The sequence below is a fragment of the Protomyctophum bolini genome (genome assembly GCF_963924005.1).
Source record: "Protomyctophum bolini genome assembly, chromosome: 8".
NCBI lineage: Eukaryota > Metazoa > Chordata > Actinopteri > Myctophiformes > Myctophidae > Protomyctophum > Protomyctophum bolini.
This window is the reverse complement of record NC_137869.1, coordinates 3,755,965-3,777,098: the sequence shown is the minus strand read 5'-3', so window position 1 is coordinate 3,777,098 and position 21,134 is coordinate 3,755,965. Positions and strand designations below refer to the sequence as shown.

At 47.6% G+C, this 21,134-nt stretch overlaps 1 protein-coding gene across 1 annotated transcript in view; it reads right to left on the bottom strand.

The window, feature by feature from the left end:
• Positions 1-21,134, bottom strand: part of shroom2a (shroom family member 2a) — a 111,502-nt gene that overhangs the window by 6,973 nt on the left and 83,395 nt on the right. Inside the window, exons 12-16 of the mRNA XM_080769662.1 lie at positions 9,960-10,616; positions 7,439-7,868; positions 5,404-6,110; positions 2,274-2,433; positions 839-1,111 (exon numbers count right to left, since the gene is read on the bottom strand). Of these exons, the coding sequence (XP_080625788.1) occupies positions 839-1,111; positions 2,274-2,433; positions 5,404-6,110; positions 7,439-7,868; positions 9,960-10,616 (2,227 nt within the window). The remainder of the gene's footprint in view (positions 1-838; positions 1,112-2,273; positions 2,434-5,403; positions 6,111-7,438; positions 7,869-9,959; positions 10,617-21,134) is intronic.

The following is a 21,134-nucleotide window of genomic DNA, read 5'->3' as shown; positions in this document are numbered from 1 at the left end:
ATGATTGACACAGGGGTGAAAAATGGGTTACAAAATGGTGGGATAAAAAATATATTTAAAAAGTAAAGTGGCCTCACCCTCTCCTGGGGTGTGGTGTCGGTGTTAGTTAGTGTTAGTTAGTACGGTGGTACAGTGGACTCACCCTCTCCTGGGGCGTGGTGTCAATACAGTACGGTACAGTGGACTCACCCTCTCCTGGGGCGTGGTGTCAGTACAGTACGGTACGGTACAGTAGACTCACCCTCTCCTGGGGCGTGGTGTCAGTACAGTACGGTACGGTACAGTAGACTCACCCTCTCCTGGGGCGTGGTGTCAGTACAGTACGGTACAGTAGACTCACCCTCTCCTGGGGTGTGGTGTCGGTGTTAGTTAGTATGGTGGTACAGTAGACTCACCCTCTCCTGGGGCGTGGTGTAGGTGTTAGTTAGTGTTAGTTAGTACGGTGGTACAGTAGACTCACCCTCTCCTGGGGCGTGGTGTAGGTGTTAGTTAGTGTTAGTTAGTACGGTGGTACAGTAGACTCACCCTCTCCTGGGGCGTGGTGTAGGTGTTAGTTAGTGTTAGTTAGTACGGTGGTACAGTAGACTCACCCTCTCCTGGGGCGTGGTGTAGGTGTTAGTTAGTGTTAGTTAGTATGGTGGTACAGTAGACTCACCCTCTCCTGGGGCGTGGTGTAGGTGTTAGTTAGTGTTAGTTAGTATGGTGGTACAGTAGACTCACCCTCTCCTGGGGCGTGGTGTCAGTACAGTACGGTACGGTACAGTAGACTCACCCTCTCCTGGGGCGTGGTGTAGGTGTTAGTTAGTGTTAAGTCAGTACGGTGGTACAGTGGCCTCACCCTCTCCTGCGGCGTGGTGTCCTCGTCGGGGCTGTTCAGGGCGTTCTCCACGCGGGCCAGCCGTCCGGACAGCGACAGCAGCAGGCTGACCACCTTGTCCAGGTCGCCCACGAACATGCGGAACTTGTCCAGCTCGTTAGGCTTGCAGAGCCGCTGCACCGTGGCCTCCACCTCGTCCCCGAGGGCCTTGTTGTCCAGCACGTCCTCCTGGAGGGACTCGCGGGCCTCGCGGAGAACCTGCAGCTTCCTGCTGAGGCTGTCCATCAGCTCCTGCTGCACAGAGGAGACAAGAGACAGAGAGACACAAACCATCAGCTCCTGCTGCACGGAGGAGACAAGAGACAGACAGAGAGACAAAACCATCAGCTCCTGCTGCACGGAGGAGACAACACACAGAGACAGAGAGACACAAACCATCAGCTCCTGCTGCACGGAGGAGACAAGAGACAGACAGAGAGACAAAACCATCAACTCCTGCTGCACGGAGGAGACAAGAGACAGAGAGACAAAACCATCAGCTCCTGCTGCACAGAGGAGACAACACACAGAGACAGAGAGACACAAACCATCAGCTCCTGCTGCACAGAGGAGACAACACACAGAGACAGAGAGACACAAACCATCAGCTCCTGCTGCACGGAGGAGACAAGAGACACACACAGAGAGACACAACCATCAACTCCTGCTGCACGGAGGAGACAACACACAGAGACAGAGAGACACAAACCATCAGCTCCTACTGCACGGAGGAGACAACACAGAGAGTTTCCATAAAGTTCACTTGAAAGTTACGTTTGAGAAACTAAACTAACTAATAATTATGAATTTACGGTGTGACGACAGCAAACGTGAAACATGAAGGACCCGGCGCGGCTACTCTGCTTCTCTGTCGTCTCGTCTGCCGTTACTGTTATGCAGTAGCTCTGCCCCGGCGATTTGTAAGCCCACCACAGCCGCTTTTGCAACACAGTGTGGGCTTGTAGGTCAGCTTAAAAAAGATCGACACCAGCTAAAAGCAGGCTCCACATGATCAACTCACAACGCGTTTTGCGTCGTTTGATTAGTTTCAACCGCACGTGGGAATTCACCAGCAGGAACGCACTGAAAGCCTGGTGACGCGAGGTTAGGAATGCACAGAGGCAAGCGGTGTTTTTTGATACAGTACATGCCAGACGACACGAGTAGGTGATCTCCTCATGTAAACAAAGCCACACATTAGCATTTATATGGAGGGTCGTTAGATGGGCAACAATGATGCAAATTGCAAAACCGCGGACCGCATGGCAGCCCACTGAGCCCTGCAGTGGAGGGTCGGAGTTACTTGTTTTCAACGAAAATAAAAGCCTGGGTTACCGAGGCTACTTCTGTTCAAATCAAACGGCACACCTGGCCATTTCAAACGGCACACCTGTTGGGAAACACTGATCTGGGTTACCTTCTTGTTGGCCAGGTCCAGGTCCAGCTCGTCCTCAGAGTCCTCCTCCTCCTCTTCCTCCTGCATGTCCTTCATCTTGATGAGCAGCTCAGCCTTGGGAGCCGAGGTGCTGTAGTACGCCGAGCTGGAGACCACGGCCATCTCCACCTCATCCTCATTCCTGATGAGGTCACACATTTACACACATTTACACTTTACTGTAGTGTATAGGCATTCAGCAGACGCTCTTAATCCAGAGCCATTTACCGTAAGCAAGAACAAAAGCATGGAAATACCGTACATCAGTGTTGTTTTCGTCGACTACCTATTTTCACTGACAAAAACAAATGGAAACTAAATGAAAACTAAGCTACGGTGACTAAAACTAAGACTAAATATACTGACAATTTCGTCGACAAATAAAAACTAGACTAAAATGTTAGGGAGGGGCTAGTGGACAAGAGATCCAGTGTAAGTCATTTTACACCAATCTTGTAGATCGGCTATTTTCAGCAAGTGTAAAAACACTCATTACGACGGCATCAAGGCCCGCCAAAATACATTTTAGTCACTAAGGCATTCCAGGTGACTAAAATGTGACTAAAACTAAAATAAGTTTCAGTCCAAAGAGTATGACTAAACTACAATAGAAATTTGCTGCCAAAAACAACACTGGTGTACATCAAATACATAGACGTAGTCATCGAGGATCATCAAGTAAACTATGAACCTATCGTCAGTCTAGAACAGGAGTGGGCAACAGCTGTTACAATTCCAAACCCGATTTAACCCATTCTGAACGGGAACCCATCTTGGTGTCAGCATCATGTTATGCTTTAGCTATTGAAAAATAGCAGATCTACAAGCTCATAGCGCGCCACCGAGTGGCGCGCTACGAGCTTGTAGGTCTGCTATTTTTGAAAAATCGAAGAACGACTGACATTTTTAGAATCTGATCTCAGGTCAGAATGGGTTCATCAGACCAGTGTGTGTCCAGTGGAAACCTCGTATGAATCTGATCTCAGGTCAGAATGGGTTAACTACTGCTAGGTTCAACTTCCCATTACACACACACTGCAGAACACACGACCACTGCACCTTAAAAGGGCGACATCCCTTGATGTTTTTAAGAGCAAGCAGCTGAAAACTTATTTTTTCAACTCGGCATTTGTTTAGTTTTATCTTGTTTTTATATTCTATGTTCTGGTACAAATTTCCTTACCATTTTTTTTATTTTTTAGTTTTGTATTTGTATTTGTATATATTGTGTATTGTAATGATTGACCTCCTTTTTGTTTCCGGCATTCTGCTGCTTGTTATTTTTTTATGTGAAGCACTTTGGGTTGCATTTTATGTATGAAAATGTGCTATATAAATGTATTATTATTATTATTATTATTAGACAGCCCATTCATTTAATTGTATTAAATAACGTCAAACTCACCAACGTTGCAACTGTACAGGAAACCTTGAATTATCGTCTTACTATCTGCAGTTTATTATTTCATAAAAATCCACCATAGACAATAGACATGCTATGTGCTATACTTTGTGTCAAGACATTCCTTGCAGATGATTATTTTTCTAAGTGTCAGAGTTTGGAAGCGCTCGTTATCAGTAAAGCAACCTCCTGCTGCCTCCTGCATCATGTGCACATTCTAAACAGGTGGTGCGCATGGGCCGTTGAGTGATAGTCAAACAAGCGCTTCCAAACTCCAGCACTTAGAAAATAATCATCTGCAAGGAATTTCTTGACAGGGAGATAGATAACATGTCTACAGTGGATTCTAATTAAACAAACACATTGCAGATAGAAAGAGGATCATTCAAGCTTTCTCTACAGCTGCAATGTTGATTAGTTTGACGTCATTTAATACAATTAGATAGGGCTGTTCTGTTTGGATGAATGGGCTGTCTATGGGAAGTTGCACCTGGGTAGCACCTTGCTGGCAAGATGGCATCATTATTCATTCAATCATTATTTTGCAACTCCAACTTGCAGTTCATAATTCGGCCACAAGGTGGCCGAGCTAGCATACAGTAATGGAAATGTGTTGTCAGTCTTTGTTGTTGGCTGTAGAAATCTAATTATTACGCGAATAATTAATGATAACAAGATTATCTACTAATACAACTTTGAACAGCAGGCCACACAAGAAGATCTTGAGCATTAATATATATATTTTTTTTTAATTATTAAAAAACAACAGGTCCATATATATTTTACAACTGAATAAAAGTGCTGTAAAATATATATTCTTTTAGTATGGACTATAGTAATCATTGATATAAAGTGTTTGTTCAGTAACAGGGGTCTCTCTATCTCTTCAGCTCTTTTGTAGATCTGCAATTTATGTTGTTGTTAAGTTAAGTTGTTAAGTTACATTTTAACTCATTTTTAGACCTGAGGATGCATCTGTGTTGCCTTAGCATTTCACCATTATTTTCGGTGCTTGTAGATCTGTTTTGAAACAATCGTGAAAATGTGTGCAAATGTTTGCATATTATACGGTATATTCTTTCACAGTGAACGTTTTTAACTCAAATATTTGCTCCACAACATATTTTCAGATGGGGGTCGGCGGCCAAATACATAGAATTCTGGGGGTCCTTGACATGAAAATGTTTGAGAACCACTGACAGAATCATAGGATTTTAAGAAAACCGTCATGATTTAGAAAGACATTTTGTAGAATCTGTTCTTTTTTTTGGGCTTTCACCTTTATTTTATATATTTTTTATGGAGGGACAGACAGTAGGCTGACAGGAGATGGGGAGAGAGATGGGGGGGTGACATGCAGTGAAGGCCGTCGGGATCGGGACCGCTGAGCCACGGCCCAGGCCTGTAGAATCTGTTCTATTGAAAAAAATTGAATGTATATTCTTTCAGAGCGAAACATTTTTAACTCAAATCTTTGCTTCTGAGGGGTTCCAGGAACAACATATTTTAAGATGGGGGTCGGCAGACAATTACATATAATTTTTGGGGTCCTTGATATTATATAAAATATTGAGCACCACTGATATAGAAACATTTCAGAAAACTGTCAGGATTTAGAAGCCAATTTTTAAATGTCAACGTCAGGTCTAAATGGGTTAATGGATTTAACATGAAGGAACACAGAGGTACAGAATAAGGGTGTTGTCTGACCTGTCCTCCTCATCGGCGGGGTTCTGTTTGGGGCCCGCCTTGCGGCGCTGATGGTGCTGGTTGTGGTGGTTCTGGTGGTTCTGTTGGTGGGCTTCCTCCAGCAGCTGCTCTCCTCCGGGGAAGATGCCCTCCATCAGGTCCATGGTGGTCCTCATCCGGCTCTGGTCCAAGATGTCCGCCAGGGACCGGTCCCTGTCCACGATCTCCCGGGCCAGCTCCGCACGCTTCGCCTCCTCATGGGAGAGAGCCTGCTCTTGGGAGAGACCCTGCTCCTGCTGCTCCAGGGAGAGAACCTGCTCCTGCTGCTCCAGGGAGAGACCCTGCTCCTGCTGCTCCAGGGAGAGAACCTGCTCCTGCTGCTCCAGGGAGAGAACCTGCTCATGGGAGAGAGCCTGCTCATGGGAGAGAGCCTCCTTCACCTCCTCATGGGAGAGAGCTTCCTTATGGGAGAGAGCTTCCTCGTGGGAGAGAGCCTCCTCGTGCTGCTCCTGGGAGAGCGTCTCCTTCTGCTCCTCCTGAGACAGCATCTCCTCCTGCTGCTCCTGAGACATCGTCTCCTCCTGCTGCTCCTGAGACAGCATCTCCTTCGCCTCCTCCTGAGTCAGCGCCTCCTTCACCTGCTCCTGGGACAGCGTCTCCTTCGCCTCCTCCAGACACCCGTTGTTGGCGTGGTCTCCTTTGTCGGCGTCCGACGGGGAGCTACAGTGCTGTAACGAACGAACATTTAAAATTTTAATTTCCAAGATCATCATAATTCCTACTAGAGATTGTCCCGATACTGTATCGGTAAAGTATCGGTATCGGTCCCTTTTGGTCATATTGGTATCGGCGAATATGCCGGTCTAACCACCGATCCCACACAGGGGTAAGGGGGTGAAAAAAGGTCCGTTTTAGTAGGAGTTTTGTCCCCTCGGCCATCACGGCAGTAAACAAACTGCCCCCCCGAAACTGGAACATTTAATATGCATAGAAATGACAATTATGACATTTCTGTTTGCTTTTTAAGGCTTGTAATGAAAGAGTGCACAGGGCGGAGATATGCCAAAACAATTAAATATATACCAAGAAATTACTGGAATTTCTCTACATTTTATACTAATAGCTGATCTACAAGCTTATAACGCGTCACGTTACAGCGCGTTGTAAGGTTCTTCTTTCAACATGGAAACGATTACGACAAAAATAACTACGATTATCTCAAATAGCTGCGATTAGACGACGCGTATGTAATAATTGTGACTTTTTTACTGTTCTTTATGAACTTTTAATCTGTTTAAACCAATGACCTCTTCCTACAGGAAAGGATTCTAAATAAGACAGCTGGGCTTCTTCCCTTCCTTGCATTGTATTTTTGTTCTTTGATATGTTATAGTCTATTTTTTGTACTACATGCTAAATAAATAAACCTAAACACTATGCCAGTCTAACCACCGATCTGACACAGGGGTAAAGGGTTGACACTATGGCAGATAAATAAAATGTTGGGACATGATGTGGAGTTTGCTTTGGAGTTGCCCAAACAAATGCATATTTGAGTGAGGAGTCTGCTATTGACAACACGATCAAATAAGTACTTTTCTAGAAATGACAATTATGACATTTCTGTTTGCTTTTTAAGGCTTCGTAATGAAATGAGTGCACAGGGCGGAGATATGCCAAAACAATTAAATATATACCAAGAAATGCCTGGCATTTCTCTACATTTTATACTAATAGCTGATCTACAAGCTTCTAACGCGTCACGTTACGGCGCGTTATAAGCTTCTTCTTTCAACATGGAAACGATTACGACAAAAATAAGTGCAGTCTGTGTTTTTATTTCTTTACTGCACAGCTTTACTTTGCCAACTTGAAGACTTTTGTACTGTTCTTTATCAACTTTTAATCTTTAAACCAATGACCTCTTCCTACAGGAAAGGATTCCAAATAAGCCAGCTGGCTTCTTCCCTCCCCTTTGCATTGTATTTTTGTTCTTTGATATGTTATTGTCTATTTTTTGTACTACGTGCTAAATAAATAAACCTAAAACCCTTACCGGTGCTGGTGCTGGTGGTGGTGGTGGTGGTGGGGGGTGGTCCTCCGTGCTCTCCGGTGGTCCGGGGAGGGGGTCGTTGTTGGGGGGCGTCACCCTCTGCCGGGTGTAGGCGCAGAAGACGGAGTAGTCCTGCTGCTCGGCGGAGCCGCCCAGCCTGGGGGGGGTCCCCACTGGGGGGGGGAGGAGGGGACCCCCGCCTGGGGGCCACTCCATGGCGGGCTGCAGGGGGAGGAGGGGGAGGAGGCCCCCGCCGCCGCCACCGCCGTTGTTGTTGTTCCGGTCGTCGTGCAGCAGCAGATACTGGCGGCTCTCCTTCTCCGACAGGCTCTCAGAGTGGACGATCTTTATGGGGACTTTCTTCACCGCGTTGTTACCGCCACCGTTACCGCCGTGGTGGTGGTGGTCGCTGTCCATCACGCTGTCCATGATCCTAGGGAGGGGTCACATGGAGAGAGAGAGAGGGAGGGGAGAGAGAGAGAGAGAGAGAGGACACAGCGTCAGGACACACAAGAAGAGCGTATATAACCGATCGTTCTGGTAGAAAGATCCTAGGGAGATTCCCCCGTCCTTCCTTCCCTTCCCCATGGCTCTCAGTCTTTCCCCTGTCCGTGCGTCCTTTCCTTCCCTTCCTTCCTTCCCTTCCCCATGCCTCTCAGTCTTTCCCCTGTCTGTGCGTCCTTTCCTTCCCTTCCTTCCTTCCTTCCCCATGCCTCTCAGTCTTTCCCCTGTCCGTGCGTCCTTTCCTTCCCTTCCTTCCTTCCTTCCCTTCCCCATGCCTCTCAGTCTTTCCCCCGGCCATGCGTCCTTCCTTCCTTCACTACCTTCCCTTCCTTCCTCTCCTTCCCCATGCCTCTCAGTCTTTCCCCCGTCTGTGCGTCCTTCCCTCCTTTCCTTCCCTTCCTTCCTTCCCTCCCTTCCCTCCCCATGCCTCTCAGTCTTTCCCCTGTCCGTGCGTGTGTCCTTTCCTTCCCTTCCTTCCTTTCCTTCCCCATGCCTCTCAGTCTTTCCCCCGGCCATGCGTCCTTCCTTCCTTCACTACCTTCCCTTCCTTCCTTCCCTTCCCCATGCCTCTCAGTCTTTCCCCTGTCCGTGCGTCCTTTCCTTCCCTTCCTTCCTTTCCTTCCTTCCTTCCCCATGCCTCTCAGTCTTTCCCCTGGCTGTCCGTGCGTCCTTTCCTTCCCTTCCTTCCTTCCTTCCCTTCCTTCCTTTCCTTCCCCATGCCTCTCAGTCTCAGTCTTTCCATAAGGCGGCTGCAGTAGAACCGCTGGTCGTTCTAAAAGCAGACACACACTCTGATTAAAAGTCATATGACATGCCATCCTTTCCACTGGAAGAAGGAACATCCTCCGTCCCTCCAACCGTAACCGGGCCTCCCCTCCCCTCCCCCCCCCCCCCCTCCCCTCCCCGACAGATGAGTCATTATTTACAAATCAAGGAATATATGAATAACCCACTCTGAACGGGAACCCATTATGGTGTTAGCATCATGCTATGCTTTAGCTATTGAAAAATAGCAGATCTACAAGCTCATAGCGCGCCACCGAGTGGCGCGCTACGAGCTTGTAGGTCTGCTATTTTTGAAAAATCGAAGAGCGACTGACATTTTTAGAATCTGATCTCAGGTCAGAATGGGTTAATCAGACCCAGTGTGTGTCCAGTGGAAACCTCGTATGAATCTGATCTCAGGTCAGAATGGGATAAAGGAGGCACTCTTTTTTCCCGTGACGAGGGCGCAGGGGAAAGAAGAAAGAGAAAGAAAAAAAGGCTTAACTTTTTCAGAAGGCAAAGCCTTTTTTTCAAGAAGCTGAACATCAGAGCCTCTAATTCAGTCTGTCTCTGATAGCGCTCACATGCACACACTCCCTCAATAAGGCCCTTTGTGCGCCCCGGCCCCGCGCAGCAGAAAAGACCAGACCAGACCCATTTATCTCCCCATTTATTCTTGGTTTGCGTTCTGGCGAGCGGCTCGCAGCGATCTGCAAGTGACCGAGTCGCTGCAGATCAATAAAAAATACAAACATTAAACTGTGCAGAGCGGCTTGACCGTGGCCCTCTGCTGTGGGCTTGTAGATCGGATGTTTTTCGGCCTTAATTGCGAGAGAAGCGTATAAACTATGTATTATTTTTTTAAACGCTGGCTCTGAGACAGATAAAGGAATGCTGTCTTGACATAGAGCCGTCGTTAGTTACTGGGGGAGAGGGGAGAGAGAGAGAGAGAGAGAGAGACTAGTTACTGTGTGGGGGGAGAGAGAGGGGAGAGAGACACTGACCTGGTGCCACGTTGAGGGGAGAGAGAGAGAGAGAGAGAGAGAGAGAGAGAGAGAGAGAGAGACACTAGTTACTGTGTGGGGGGAGAGAGAGGGGAGAGAGAGAGAGAGCGAGAGAGCGAGAGACATTGACCTGGTGCCACGTTGAGGAGAGAGAGAGAGACACTGACCTGGTGCCACGTTGAGAGAGAGAGAGAGAGAGAGAGAGAGAGAGAGAGAGAGAGAGAGAGAGAGAGAGAGAGAGAGACACTGACCTGGTGCCATGGCGTTCATCTTGTAGGGACGGAGGAGGCTTGTCGCTCAGCCTCTGGGGGGAGAACTGTGGCGAGGGCGGGCGTTCATAGCGTCCATGATGCCCGTCCATAGCGGCCGGCGTTGGGGGAGGAGGGGGAGGGGGAGGGCCGGGGTGGGACGAGGAAGAGGAGGAGGAGGGCGGAGGAGAGGAGGAGGAGGCCGGCGCCGGCTGGGGATTGGTCGACGCCACCGGAGGGCCGGGGGGGGAGGAGCCAACAAAGTCTCCGTTGACAGAGGAGCGGAGGGGGGCGGGGGGGGGGTCGCTGCTTCGGGGGGCGGTGATGATGATGAAGGAGGCGGCGTTGGTCGGCGGCGGTTCCCGGGGGTCACCGGGGGTCACCTCCGGACGCTTGGGCAGCGGGACGGGGGCCTTCTTCTTCTTCCCTCCCGGGACCAGGCCCGCGGGCCGGGGGAGGGCCGGGGTCTCAGAGGAGGAGGAGGAGGGGTCCTGGGTTGGGGCGCTGTGGGACACAGACGGGGGTCTGTGGTACGCGGGGGTGGGCGCGGTGGGGCAGGAGGAGGAGGAGGAGGGGGGCTCGGGGGGTCCCGTCATGGGTGGGAACCGCTGGGCTGCTGGCTGAGGGGGCGGGGCTTCTGCCTGGCGGTCGGAGGCGGAGCTGTGGGGGGGGGGGGGGGGGGGGGACAGAGGCAAAGCTTATAATGACACCGTAGCAACGAGAGGAGACGCAGGGCTGTCATCTGCAGCTCTGTGTCAAATAACACACTGAGACAACAGCCACTGTGATTAGGAACATTCTGACATGACCAGACACACGCGCGCACACACACACACACACACACACACACACACACACACACACACACACACACACACACACACACACACACACACGCATGTACACACACACACACACACACACACACACGTGCGCAGAGTGGAACAGCCTCTCCGCGGTCTCTAAGTCGTGGCGCTGGCAGTTCGAGGAGGACCCACAAGGCATATTTGCGTTCTTCCCACAATGCCTTGTGGTGCCCTGCAGCGGGCAGGCCAGGGGAAATATAAAGGAGCGCCCAACGGGGCCCAACGGGGGCGAGCTCAGACCTCAGATCTGCCAGCAGCACTCCTCCATCACAAACGGTTATTTTCTTTTAACCCATTCTGACCTGAGATCAGATTTAAAAAAATGGTCTTCTACATCCTGACAGTTTTCTGAAAAAGCTATTTTTCTGAAAAAGCTCGTAGCGCGCCACTCGGTGGCGCGCTATGAGCTTGTAGATCTGCTATTTTTCAATAGCTAAAGCATGACATGACACTATAACACCAAAAGGGGTTTCCACCCAGAATGGGTCAACTCGTTGAGAGGTTTACGGTGACATTCTAGAGTTCCCTCCAGAGAGCAGAGCTATAGGGGCACATTGTTGTTCACAGCATTATACAGTGTATGGAATTCCCCCCAACACTGGGAACACACACGTCGTGTTTTTGATCACTTCTTTAAACCCATTCTGACCTGAGATCAGATTTTAAAATTGAAATGTTTGAAAATGACAGTTTTCTGAAAAAAGCTATGTTTCTCTGTGTCAGTCGTCCTTCGATTTTTCAAAAATGTAAAACAACTGCCCTCTCCAGAACAAGGCTGCAGCATTTTTTTATGGTGAAAGAAATGCAAATGCCTCTCCAATTCCTTTCCATGCCAGATACTGGAAGGCAGCATTCAGAGAAAGTCTCCTGAACTCAGAACGCAGCATTTTGCGTTGAGCAAATGTGTTTGGAAATCCATGTCGTTACACCTGCATCTCCAGTAGGTAAAGACTGCTGGGTTGCGCGCCCCGAAAATAGCTGATCTACAAGCTCTCAACACGTCGCAGCGCACACTGAGGAGAGTTCCACCACCACACAGTGAGTGGCAGATCACATAAAGACCATCAGATCACTGAGGAGAGTTCCACCGCCACCATGCAGTGAGTGGCAGATCACATAGAGATCATCAGATCACTGAGGAGAGTTCCACCGCCACCATGCAGTGAGTGGCAGATCACACAGAGACCACCAGATCACTGAGGAGAGTTCCACCACCACCATGCAGTGAGTGGCAGATCACACAGAGACCACCAGATCACTGAGGAGAGTTCCACCACCACCACACAGTGAGTGGCAGATCACACAGAGATCATCAGATCACTGAGGAGAGTTCCACCACCACCACACAGTGAGTGGCAGATCACACAGACCATCAGATCACTGAGGAGAGTTCCACCACCACCATGCAGTGAGTGGCAGATCACAGAGATCACCAGATCACTGAGGAGAGTTCCACCACCACCATGCAGTGAGTGGCAGATCACACAGAGACCATCAGATCACTGAGGAGAGTTCCACCACCACCACACAGTGAGTGGCAGATCACACAGACCATCAGATCACTGAGGAGAGTTCCACCACCACCATGCAGTGAGTGGCAGATCACAGAGATCACCAGATCACTGAGGAGAGTTCCACCACCACCATGCAGTGAGTGGCAGATCACACAGAGACCATCAGATCACTGAGGAGAGTTCCACCACCACACAGTGAGTGGCAGATCACTGAGATCACCAGATCACTGAGGAGAGTTCCACCGCCACCACACAGTGAGTGGCAGATCACACAGAGATCATCAGATCACTGAGGAGAGTTCCACCACCACCACACAGTGAGTGGCAGATCACATAAAGCAGGTTTAATGTCTTAAGTCTGCAGGGATCACACTGGAGTCTAGACTGTTAAGAGTTGTTCCAGAGGATTAAGGCGCATCTCTGGGACTACAGTACTTAATCCACACACACACACACACACACACACACACACACACACACACACACACACACACACACACACACACACACACACACACACACACACACACACACACACACACACACACACACACACACACACACACACACACACACACACACACACACACACACACACACACACACACACACACACACACACGTACACACACACACCTCAATAGAGGGTATGCGCATGCATAAAGTGAATGGTAAATCGAGTGTCAAAGTTAATTTACGGTAATACCGTTTAAACATAATTTAATGCAATCAGATTTACTTTTCTGTGTGGATGTACGGGGGCTGTCAAAGGACGGAAAGTATGTTTTTGACACTCAGTAAAGACGTTCTCGCAAAACAATCTTCAAAGTTGTAACAGTGGGGTTTCATGGTGTCAGGGCAGTAGGCTACAGTAGGCTACAGTACAGTAGGCTACAGTACAGTAGGATACAGTAGGCTACAGTAGGCTACAGGAGAAAGGCCTGCAAAGCTCTCCAGCTCCGTTAGACACAGCACGTCAACAATGACAAACACTCACAAACACACGACCACGCTGCTATTATTAGCACTACGAGAGTATAATGACACTGCTGGTCATGTAAATACACGTTGAATTCAAAAACATGGTATTATTTAAACTCATTTCAACTTTTAATTCGAGTTATTTGTTTATCTTGTCTATCCTTGTTTTATATTATGTTTCTCTGTTCATACAATTAATTCAATATGATATTCTGTTGTTGTTGTTGCTTGTGTTTGTATTTTATGTTTTCTGTGTTTGTGGAAAAAGTCTAAATAAAGTACTGATCATTACAAAAAAACATAGTGTTATTGATTGTGTTTTTCAGTGGCTTTTCAAAGGACAGGGCAAAAGATAACTTCATATTTGACAGTAGAGAGGCTTCCAAAGCATTCCAAATATAGGTTGTTGTTTGAATGCTATATAGTAGACCATTTTACACTGGTCAGTCAGTCAATCACATAGGCCAATATTATTATAATTATTATATATTATTATTATTATTAGTACAGAACTAGCAACGTCCCACCCAGGAGGACGTTTCTCATTCTCAGTATTGTACAGTATGTACAGTATAAGACTAGCATATAAGTTGTTCCTTTATCCGTTTCCCAACATTTAAGCTCACAAACGTTAAAAGGTTTGAGGAGTTGTTTGTATATATAATAACATACACACAATCATCTTCATATCCGCCAGGATTCTTCACATGTCGTGACAAGAGCGTTGTTTAGCTTTTCACGCTCATGCCAGCCTCCTCCTCACTCAGCGGTGGATTAACCCATTTAGGCCTGACGTCGAAACTTAAAAAGAATATGCCTTGGAAATCCTGTCAGTTTTCTGAAAAAAACATCTATGTCAGTGGTTCATAAAACCCATCTATGTCAGTGGTTCATAAAACCCATCTATGTCAGTGGTTCTCAAACATATTCATGTCAAGGACCCCATTGGCCTCTGACCCCCATCTGAAAATAATGTTGTTCCAGGGACCCTCCCCCAGTATAGCAAAGACTCGCTCTGAAAGAATATATATTCAAAGATTTGCACCACATTTTCACGAATTTTCAAAAAAAAAGCAGACCTACAAGCTCGTAGCTCATGATGAGCTTGTAGATCTGCTATTTTTCAATAGCTAAATTATAGAACATAATGTTTAAAACACCAAAAGGGGTTCCGGCCCAAAATGGATTAAACTTGTGTCAATAAGATACCTGCGAGCGCCATGAATTATGTGGTCAACATCTCTGCTGCGCTACGCTGAGGCGGGGTAACGTGCATGGGTTGAGATGGGGGGGCGAGGTATTCAGGGAAAAAGAAAAACATTCTTTTTTTGGCTATAGTATGTTGATAGATTCTCTAGTAAGAGAATCCACAGAAATAATGTATACAAAAAGACGCAGGGCTGAGACATCTGTCTCTGATAACCAACTACTATAGGGCACAGTAAAAAACAACAATGTTCTTATTAGACCTGAGGTTGATTCTAAAAAGATGTCTTCTGAATCCTAAATGTTTTCTGAAAAACCCTATGTTTCTATGCCAGTGGTTCTCTCAACCTTTTTCATGTCAAGGACCCCCAGAATTATCTGAATATGGCCTCCGACCCCCCATCTGAAAATATGTTGTTCCAGGGACCCCCCCCCCCAGAAGCAAAGATTTGAGTTAAAAATCGTTTGCTCTGAAAGAATATATATTCAAAGACTCGCGACGCATTTTCAAAGATTTTTCAAAAATAGCAGATCTACAAGCTCGTAGATCTGCTATATTTTTCCAACAGCTGAAGTATACCAGTCACCGTGTGTCCAATGCCTCTGCATTCTATGGGTTGCTTCAGAGAGTCATAATATTAGCATGACTTTCAGCTGATGACTAACAATGAGTATCTTTAGGAAGACAATGGGCCGTGTGACATGACAGCACCGTGTCATGAATACTTTCAGGATGGGTGAAAGCCAAGCTGTGTTAAATGCCTCTGCATTCTCATGTAAATCATTGCTATACGATACTGTATGTTTGGCGTTCTCCCTCTCTCTCTCTCTCTCTCTTGTGACTGCAGGGATAACACTGACATCCTGACTTGTTGAAAATGTATTTTATGTTTTACCAAAAGTAAAACTGCTATCAGAATATAGAGCTTTACTTTTAACCAAATGGACCCTTAACCCATTTAGGCCTGACGTTGAAATAAAATAAAAAATGTCTTAGAAATCCTGACAGTTTTCTGAAAAACCGTATGTTTCTGTATCAGTGGTTCTCAAAAAAGGCACATTTTCACGATTTTTCAAAAATAGCAGACCTACACAAGCTCATATGAGCTTGTAGATCTGCTATTTTTCAATAGCTAAAGCATAACGCAATGCTTAAACACCAAAAGGGGTTCACGTACAGAATGGGTTAAGGGGTCCATTCTTACATTTGTGTGTGTGTGTGTACTGTTAGGCTACACTTGACTCTCAGAGTATAAAGACTTAAAAAAAGTTGCATTCATTCCAAATACACGCATACATTACTTTGTACAGTATAATATATGCTCTCTGATTACATTCGTATACGGTCTCGGTACTACAGACGAAAGATTCAAACAACGACAACTATAAACTCACCAAAACGTCAAGAAGAACCACAGCCTGCCTCTCTCTCTCTCCGTCTCTCTCTCTGTCTGTCTGTCTCTGCTGCACCAAATGACAGCAGTGTGTGTGTGTGTGTGTGTGTGTGTGTGGATCCTTTTCACCTGTGCTGTAACATCATATGGGTGGGGCGTCCCCCCCCTCCCCCCCCCCCCCCCCTCACTGATCTCACCAGCACACTGACAATAACATCCTGCCGGCCGCTGGTTGTTGTTGTCATGCTAATGTGACTCGTCTCACGCCGCGGCGCGGGTCCCACAATGGAGGGAACGGCCGTCCGTACGACCGTAACGTACGTACGTACGGTCGTTGTTGCCCCAAGAGAGGAGGAGGAGGAGACACTCGACACCCTTCCATGGGGATTGGCCCACGGGGGAGGGGGGGGGGGGAGGGAGGGGGGGGGGATCATCACCGGAGTCAGTGCGGCTCCTGTCTGTCGTAGAACTGGTTTTGGGGGTTTGATGATGTCATTTCTGTTTGGATGTCACCTCAGTCACCTGAAGGTTTAGTGAAGTCAGCCGGTGACATTGAGCGGTGGTGACGGCATTAACCCATTCTGACCTGAGATCAGATTCATACGAGGTTTCCACTGGACACACGCTGGTCTGATTAACCCATTCTGACCTGAGATCAGATTCATACGAGGTTTCCACTGGACACACACTGGTCTGATCAACCCATTCTGACCTGAGATCAGATTCTAAAAAATGTCAGTCGTTCTTCGATTTTTCAAAAATAGCAGACCTACAAGCTCGTAGCGCGCCACTCGGTGGCGCGCTATGAGCTTGTAGATCTGCTATTTTTCAAAAGCTAAAGCATAACATTATGCTAACACCAAAATGGGTTCCCGTTCAGAATGGGTTAACCAACCCCCGAATACAAGAGTAGCATTGTAGGGAAAAGAAGCGTTGCTGGCTGACGACTCTGAATCACGCGTGTTTTTAAACATGTTTAGCCCATGTTTTAGGCCTGACAGATTTCTGAACTATACTATGTTTCTGTAGTGTGGTGAGTGCAGTGGTGGTGCTCAATATTTAATGTCAAGGACCCCAAAAATGTTGTTCCAGGGACTGCTCCTCCCAGAAGCAAAGATTCGAGTTAAAAAAAAACGTTCGCTCTGAAAGAATATATACTTTAGCTATTTTTCAATAGCTAAAGTATAACGTAATTATTAAAACACCAAAAGGGGTTCCTGCCCAAAATGAGTTAAAGAGAGAGAGAGAGGAGTGGTACTATGATGAGCACAGCCGACTGCTACACGTCGTACAGTATACGGCCATGAAACTAGATAATTATGTACAGAGATGTATTTCTGCTCCCTGCCACACCTATACCTCTGATAATAATGCATCGGGTTGTTCCAGAGAGTCATAATAGCATGCCTGTCTGTCTGTCTGTCAGGCAGCCGATGATGACGAATGATAAAGTATCTTTATAGGAAGACAATGGCCGTGTGACAGACAGACAGACAGCCCCATGTCATGTACTGTACGAAGACAATGGCAGTGTGACAGACAGACAGACAGCCCCATGTCATGTACTGTACGAAGACAATGGCCGTGTGACAGACAGACAGCCCCATGTCATGTACTGTACGAAGACAAATGGCCGTGTGACAGACAGACAGACAGCCCCATGTCATGTACTGTACGAAGACAAAGGCTGTGTGACAGACAGACAGACAGCCCCATGTCATGTACTGTACGAAGACAATGACCGTGTGACAGACAGCCCCAGGTTGTCATGTACTGTACCTGAGGCCCTGGATGAACGCCAGGCTGCAGCTGTACAGTACAGTTCAAACTAGAAGATGCTGCAGTGTATTTGCTATTTTTGAAAAATCGTTTGAAAAATCGTATAAAATGTGGCACAAATCTTTGAATATGACTCTTCGTCACACAATGAGAAGAAGATACAGCCGAGCTATACAAGCTATATGTCGCATCCGCCACGCACCACACCTCTGTCACAGGAGGACAGAGGATACAGTAAAAGGCATTACCAGGGGTAACTGGAATGCTCGCCTTAAGTCACGCATATGTCGCGCTTATTTATGATATTTTCCATTACCTCTCTTTGATCCTCGTTTCATTTCCTTTTTACTGTATGTCTGTATGTTTGTTTTTATATGATGTTTAGTTAGCATTGAGCATTGCAGCACTGTCTGGTAGAGTCAGTGTTGCACATGGTTTATGTAAGGTACCTCACAACCTTTTTTTGAAAAGCAATATATGCTAGTGTACAGTGTACACTACAGTATAAATAAAGTCTATTATTGTTTGAACTGTACTATTTCTTCACATTAAATTGAATGAATGAATTCATTTTTATTGTATTGTTTTGGCACTTGCTTTGGCAACGCAATGTTTGTTTTCTCATGCCAATAAAGCTCCTATGAATTAAAAATGTAATTGAATTGAAAAAATAAATGTGAATAACATCTCTGATGTTCAGCAAAGCCACCCCAACCGACTAGACTAGACTAGAGAATCAAGACATGACTAGTCTTGTTTACCATAAGTAACACCCCCCCCCTCCCCTTTTAAAACTGGTTTCACTATAAAGACCACCAAACAAATCCATCAAAAGGGCAGACATATCGTCTCCAGGGACGTGCACACATCATAGACATGAAAGGGGGCTCCAGCCCCCTGCCCTTTTACCCCGTCTGTACCCAAACCAACCGCCCACCCAACCATGGGTGGGCCATGTCAAGGACCCCCCAATTGATATGTATTCGGCCGTGGACTGGATCCCCAACAATTATCTGTAAATTGACCCCCCATCTGAAAATATGTAGTTCCTGGGACCCCCCCACCCCCCCCCAGAAGCAAAGATTTGAGTTAAAAACTGAAACTCTCTAACTGGTTGGAATAACGTGTTCCTTCCACGTGCTACGTCCAACCAGGGAAACTCCCCCCTGTCAGGTGTAAAGGAGCAACTTGGACACTCAGGCATGAAGGAAGCATGAGTTCAAGTCCGTTGCTCTCCCCTTGTCCCCCATATATGGGGACTAGGTTGGTCTCCCCTTGTCCCCCATATATGGGGACTAGGTTGGCGGAGGGTGTGTAGAGCCCAGGATCACATTAGATGATTGACACAGGGGTGAAAAATGGGTTACAAAATCGTGGGATAAAAAAAAAAAATATATAAAATAAAATAAACTGAAACTCTGAAAAGAATATATTCAAAGATTTGAGGCACATTTTCACGATTTTTCAAAAAATAACAGACCTATACAAGTTCATAGAGCTTGTAGATCTGCTATTTTCCAATAGCTAAAGTATAACATAGTGCTTAAAACACCACACATTCCCGCCCAGAATGTGTTAAGAGCTACGGACCATTTCAGCGCTCCGTCAGAGAGTCTCATCAATAATTCCAGAGAGAGAGCGAGAGCGAGAGAGAGCGAGAGAGAGAGAGAGAAAGGGGGGGGGATGACAATACAGCAGAGTTGGTCAGGATTGGGGACTCGAACCTGTGATGTGCCGCCAGGCTTGCATTAGGAGCCCAGGTCGCCCCGGACCGACCCGCTAGGCCTTGTGACTGAATAATAAAGTACATTAGACCCATTGGAACACGGGCTATGTTTTGGACATACAAGGTTTCAACCCGCCGGTGGTCTTATTGTACACTAGTATCTAATTCGGGGGTCCTTTCATTTCAGAGGTCCAGTGACCTTTGACCCCTGGGGGGTTCCCGATGGCCTCCATCCTGGTATGTGGCGAGGGGTGGAGGGGGGAGGGAGGGGAGGGTGATGAAACACTTCCTCTCTGTCCCAGACAGGGTCAGAGGCTTCTTCGCCCACGCCACTAAGCCTCCATTAATAACCCAAGGAGAAAGACAGACACTCGTTGTGACAGCTGGCCCCCGAGAGGCAGCACTGGTATGTATGTGTGTGTGTGTGTGTGTGTGTGTGTGTGTGTGTATGTATGTATGTATGTATGTATGTATGTACGGACTGACCGACAGCCTTCATGCTGACCAAACCATGACAAAACACAGCGGACACAGAAAACCACATGACTCCTACAGTAGGCCCTTTCACACCAAAACTACCGCTTTTGAGCGAATGCCCGCCAGGCTAGTGACTGTAGTGAGTGGCCCCACCAGGCTAGTGACTGTAGTGAGTGCCCACCAGGCTAGTGACTGTAGCGCGTGGCCCCGCCAGGCTAGTGACTGTAGTGAGTGCCCTCCAGGCTAGTGACTGTAGTGAGTGCCCTCCAGGCTAGTGACTGTAGTGACTGTAGTGAGTGCCCTCCAGACTAGTGACTGTAGTGAGTGCCCTCCAGGCTAGTGACTGTAGTGAGTGGCCCCTCCAGGCTAGTGACTGTAGTGACTGTAGTGAGTGCCCTCCAGACTAGTGACTGTAGTGAGTGCCCTCCAGGCTAGTGACTGTAGTGAGTGGCCCCTCCAGGCTAGTGACTGTAGTGACTGTAGTGAGTGCCCTCCAGACTAGTGACTGTAGTGAGTGCCCTCCAGACTAGTGACTGTAGTGAGTGCCCACCAGGCTAGTGACTGTAGTGAGTGGCCTCCAGACTAGTGACTGTAGTGAGTGTCCTCCAGGCTAGTGACTGTAGTGAGTGTCCTCCAGGCTAGTGACTGTAGTGAGTGCCCTCCAGACTAGTGACTGTAGTGAGTGCCCACCAGGCTAGTGACTGTAGTGAGTGGCCTCCAGGCTAGTGACTGTAGTGAGTGTCCTCCAGGCTAGTGACTGTAGTGAGTGCCCTCCAGACTAGTGACTGTAGTGAGTGCCCACCAGGCTAGTGACTGTAGTGAGTGGCCTCCAGGCTAGTGACTGTAGAGAGTGCCCTCCAGGCTAGTGACTGTAGTGAGTGCCCTCCAGGCTAGTGACTGTAGTGAGTGCCCTCCAGGCTAGTGACTGTAGTGAGTGGCCCCTCCAGGCTAGTGACTGTAGTGAGTGTCCTCCAGGCTAGTGACTGTGGTGAGTGCCCTCCAGGCTAGTGACTGTGGTGAGTGCCCTCCAGGCTAGTGACTGTAGTGAGTGTCCTCCAGGCTAGTGACTGTAGTGAGTGCCCTCCAGGCTAGTGACTGTAGTGAGTGTCCTCCAGGCTAGTGACTGTGGTGAGTGGCCCCTCCAGGCTAGTGACTGTGGTGAGTGCCCTCCAGGCTAGTGACTGTAGTGAGTGGCCCCTCCAGGCTAGTGACTGTAGTGAGTGGCCCCTCCAGGC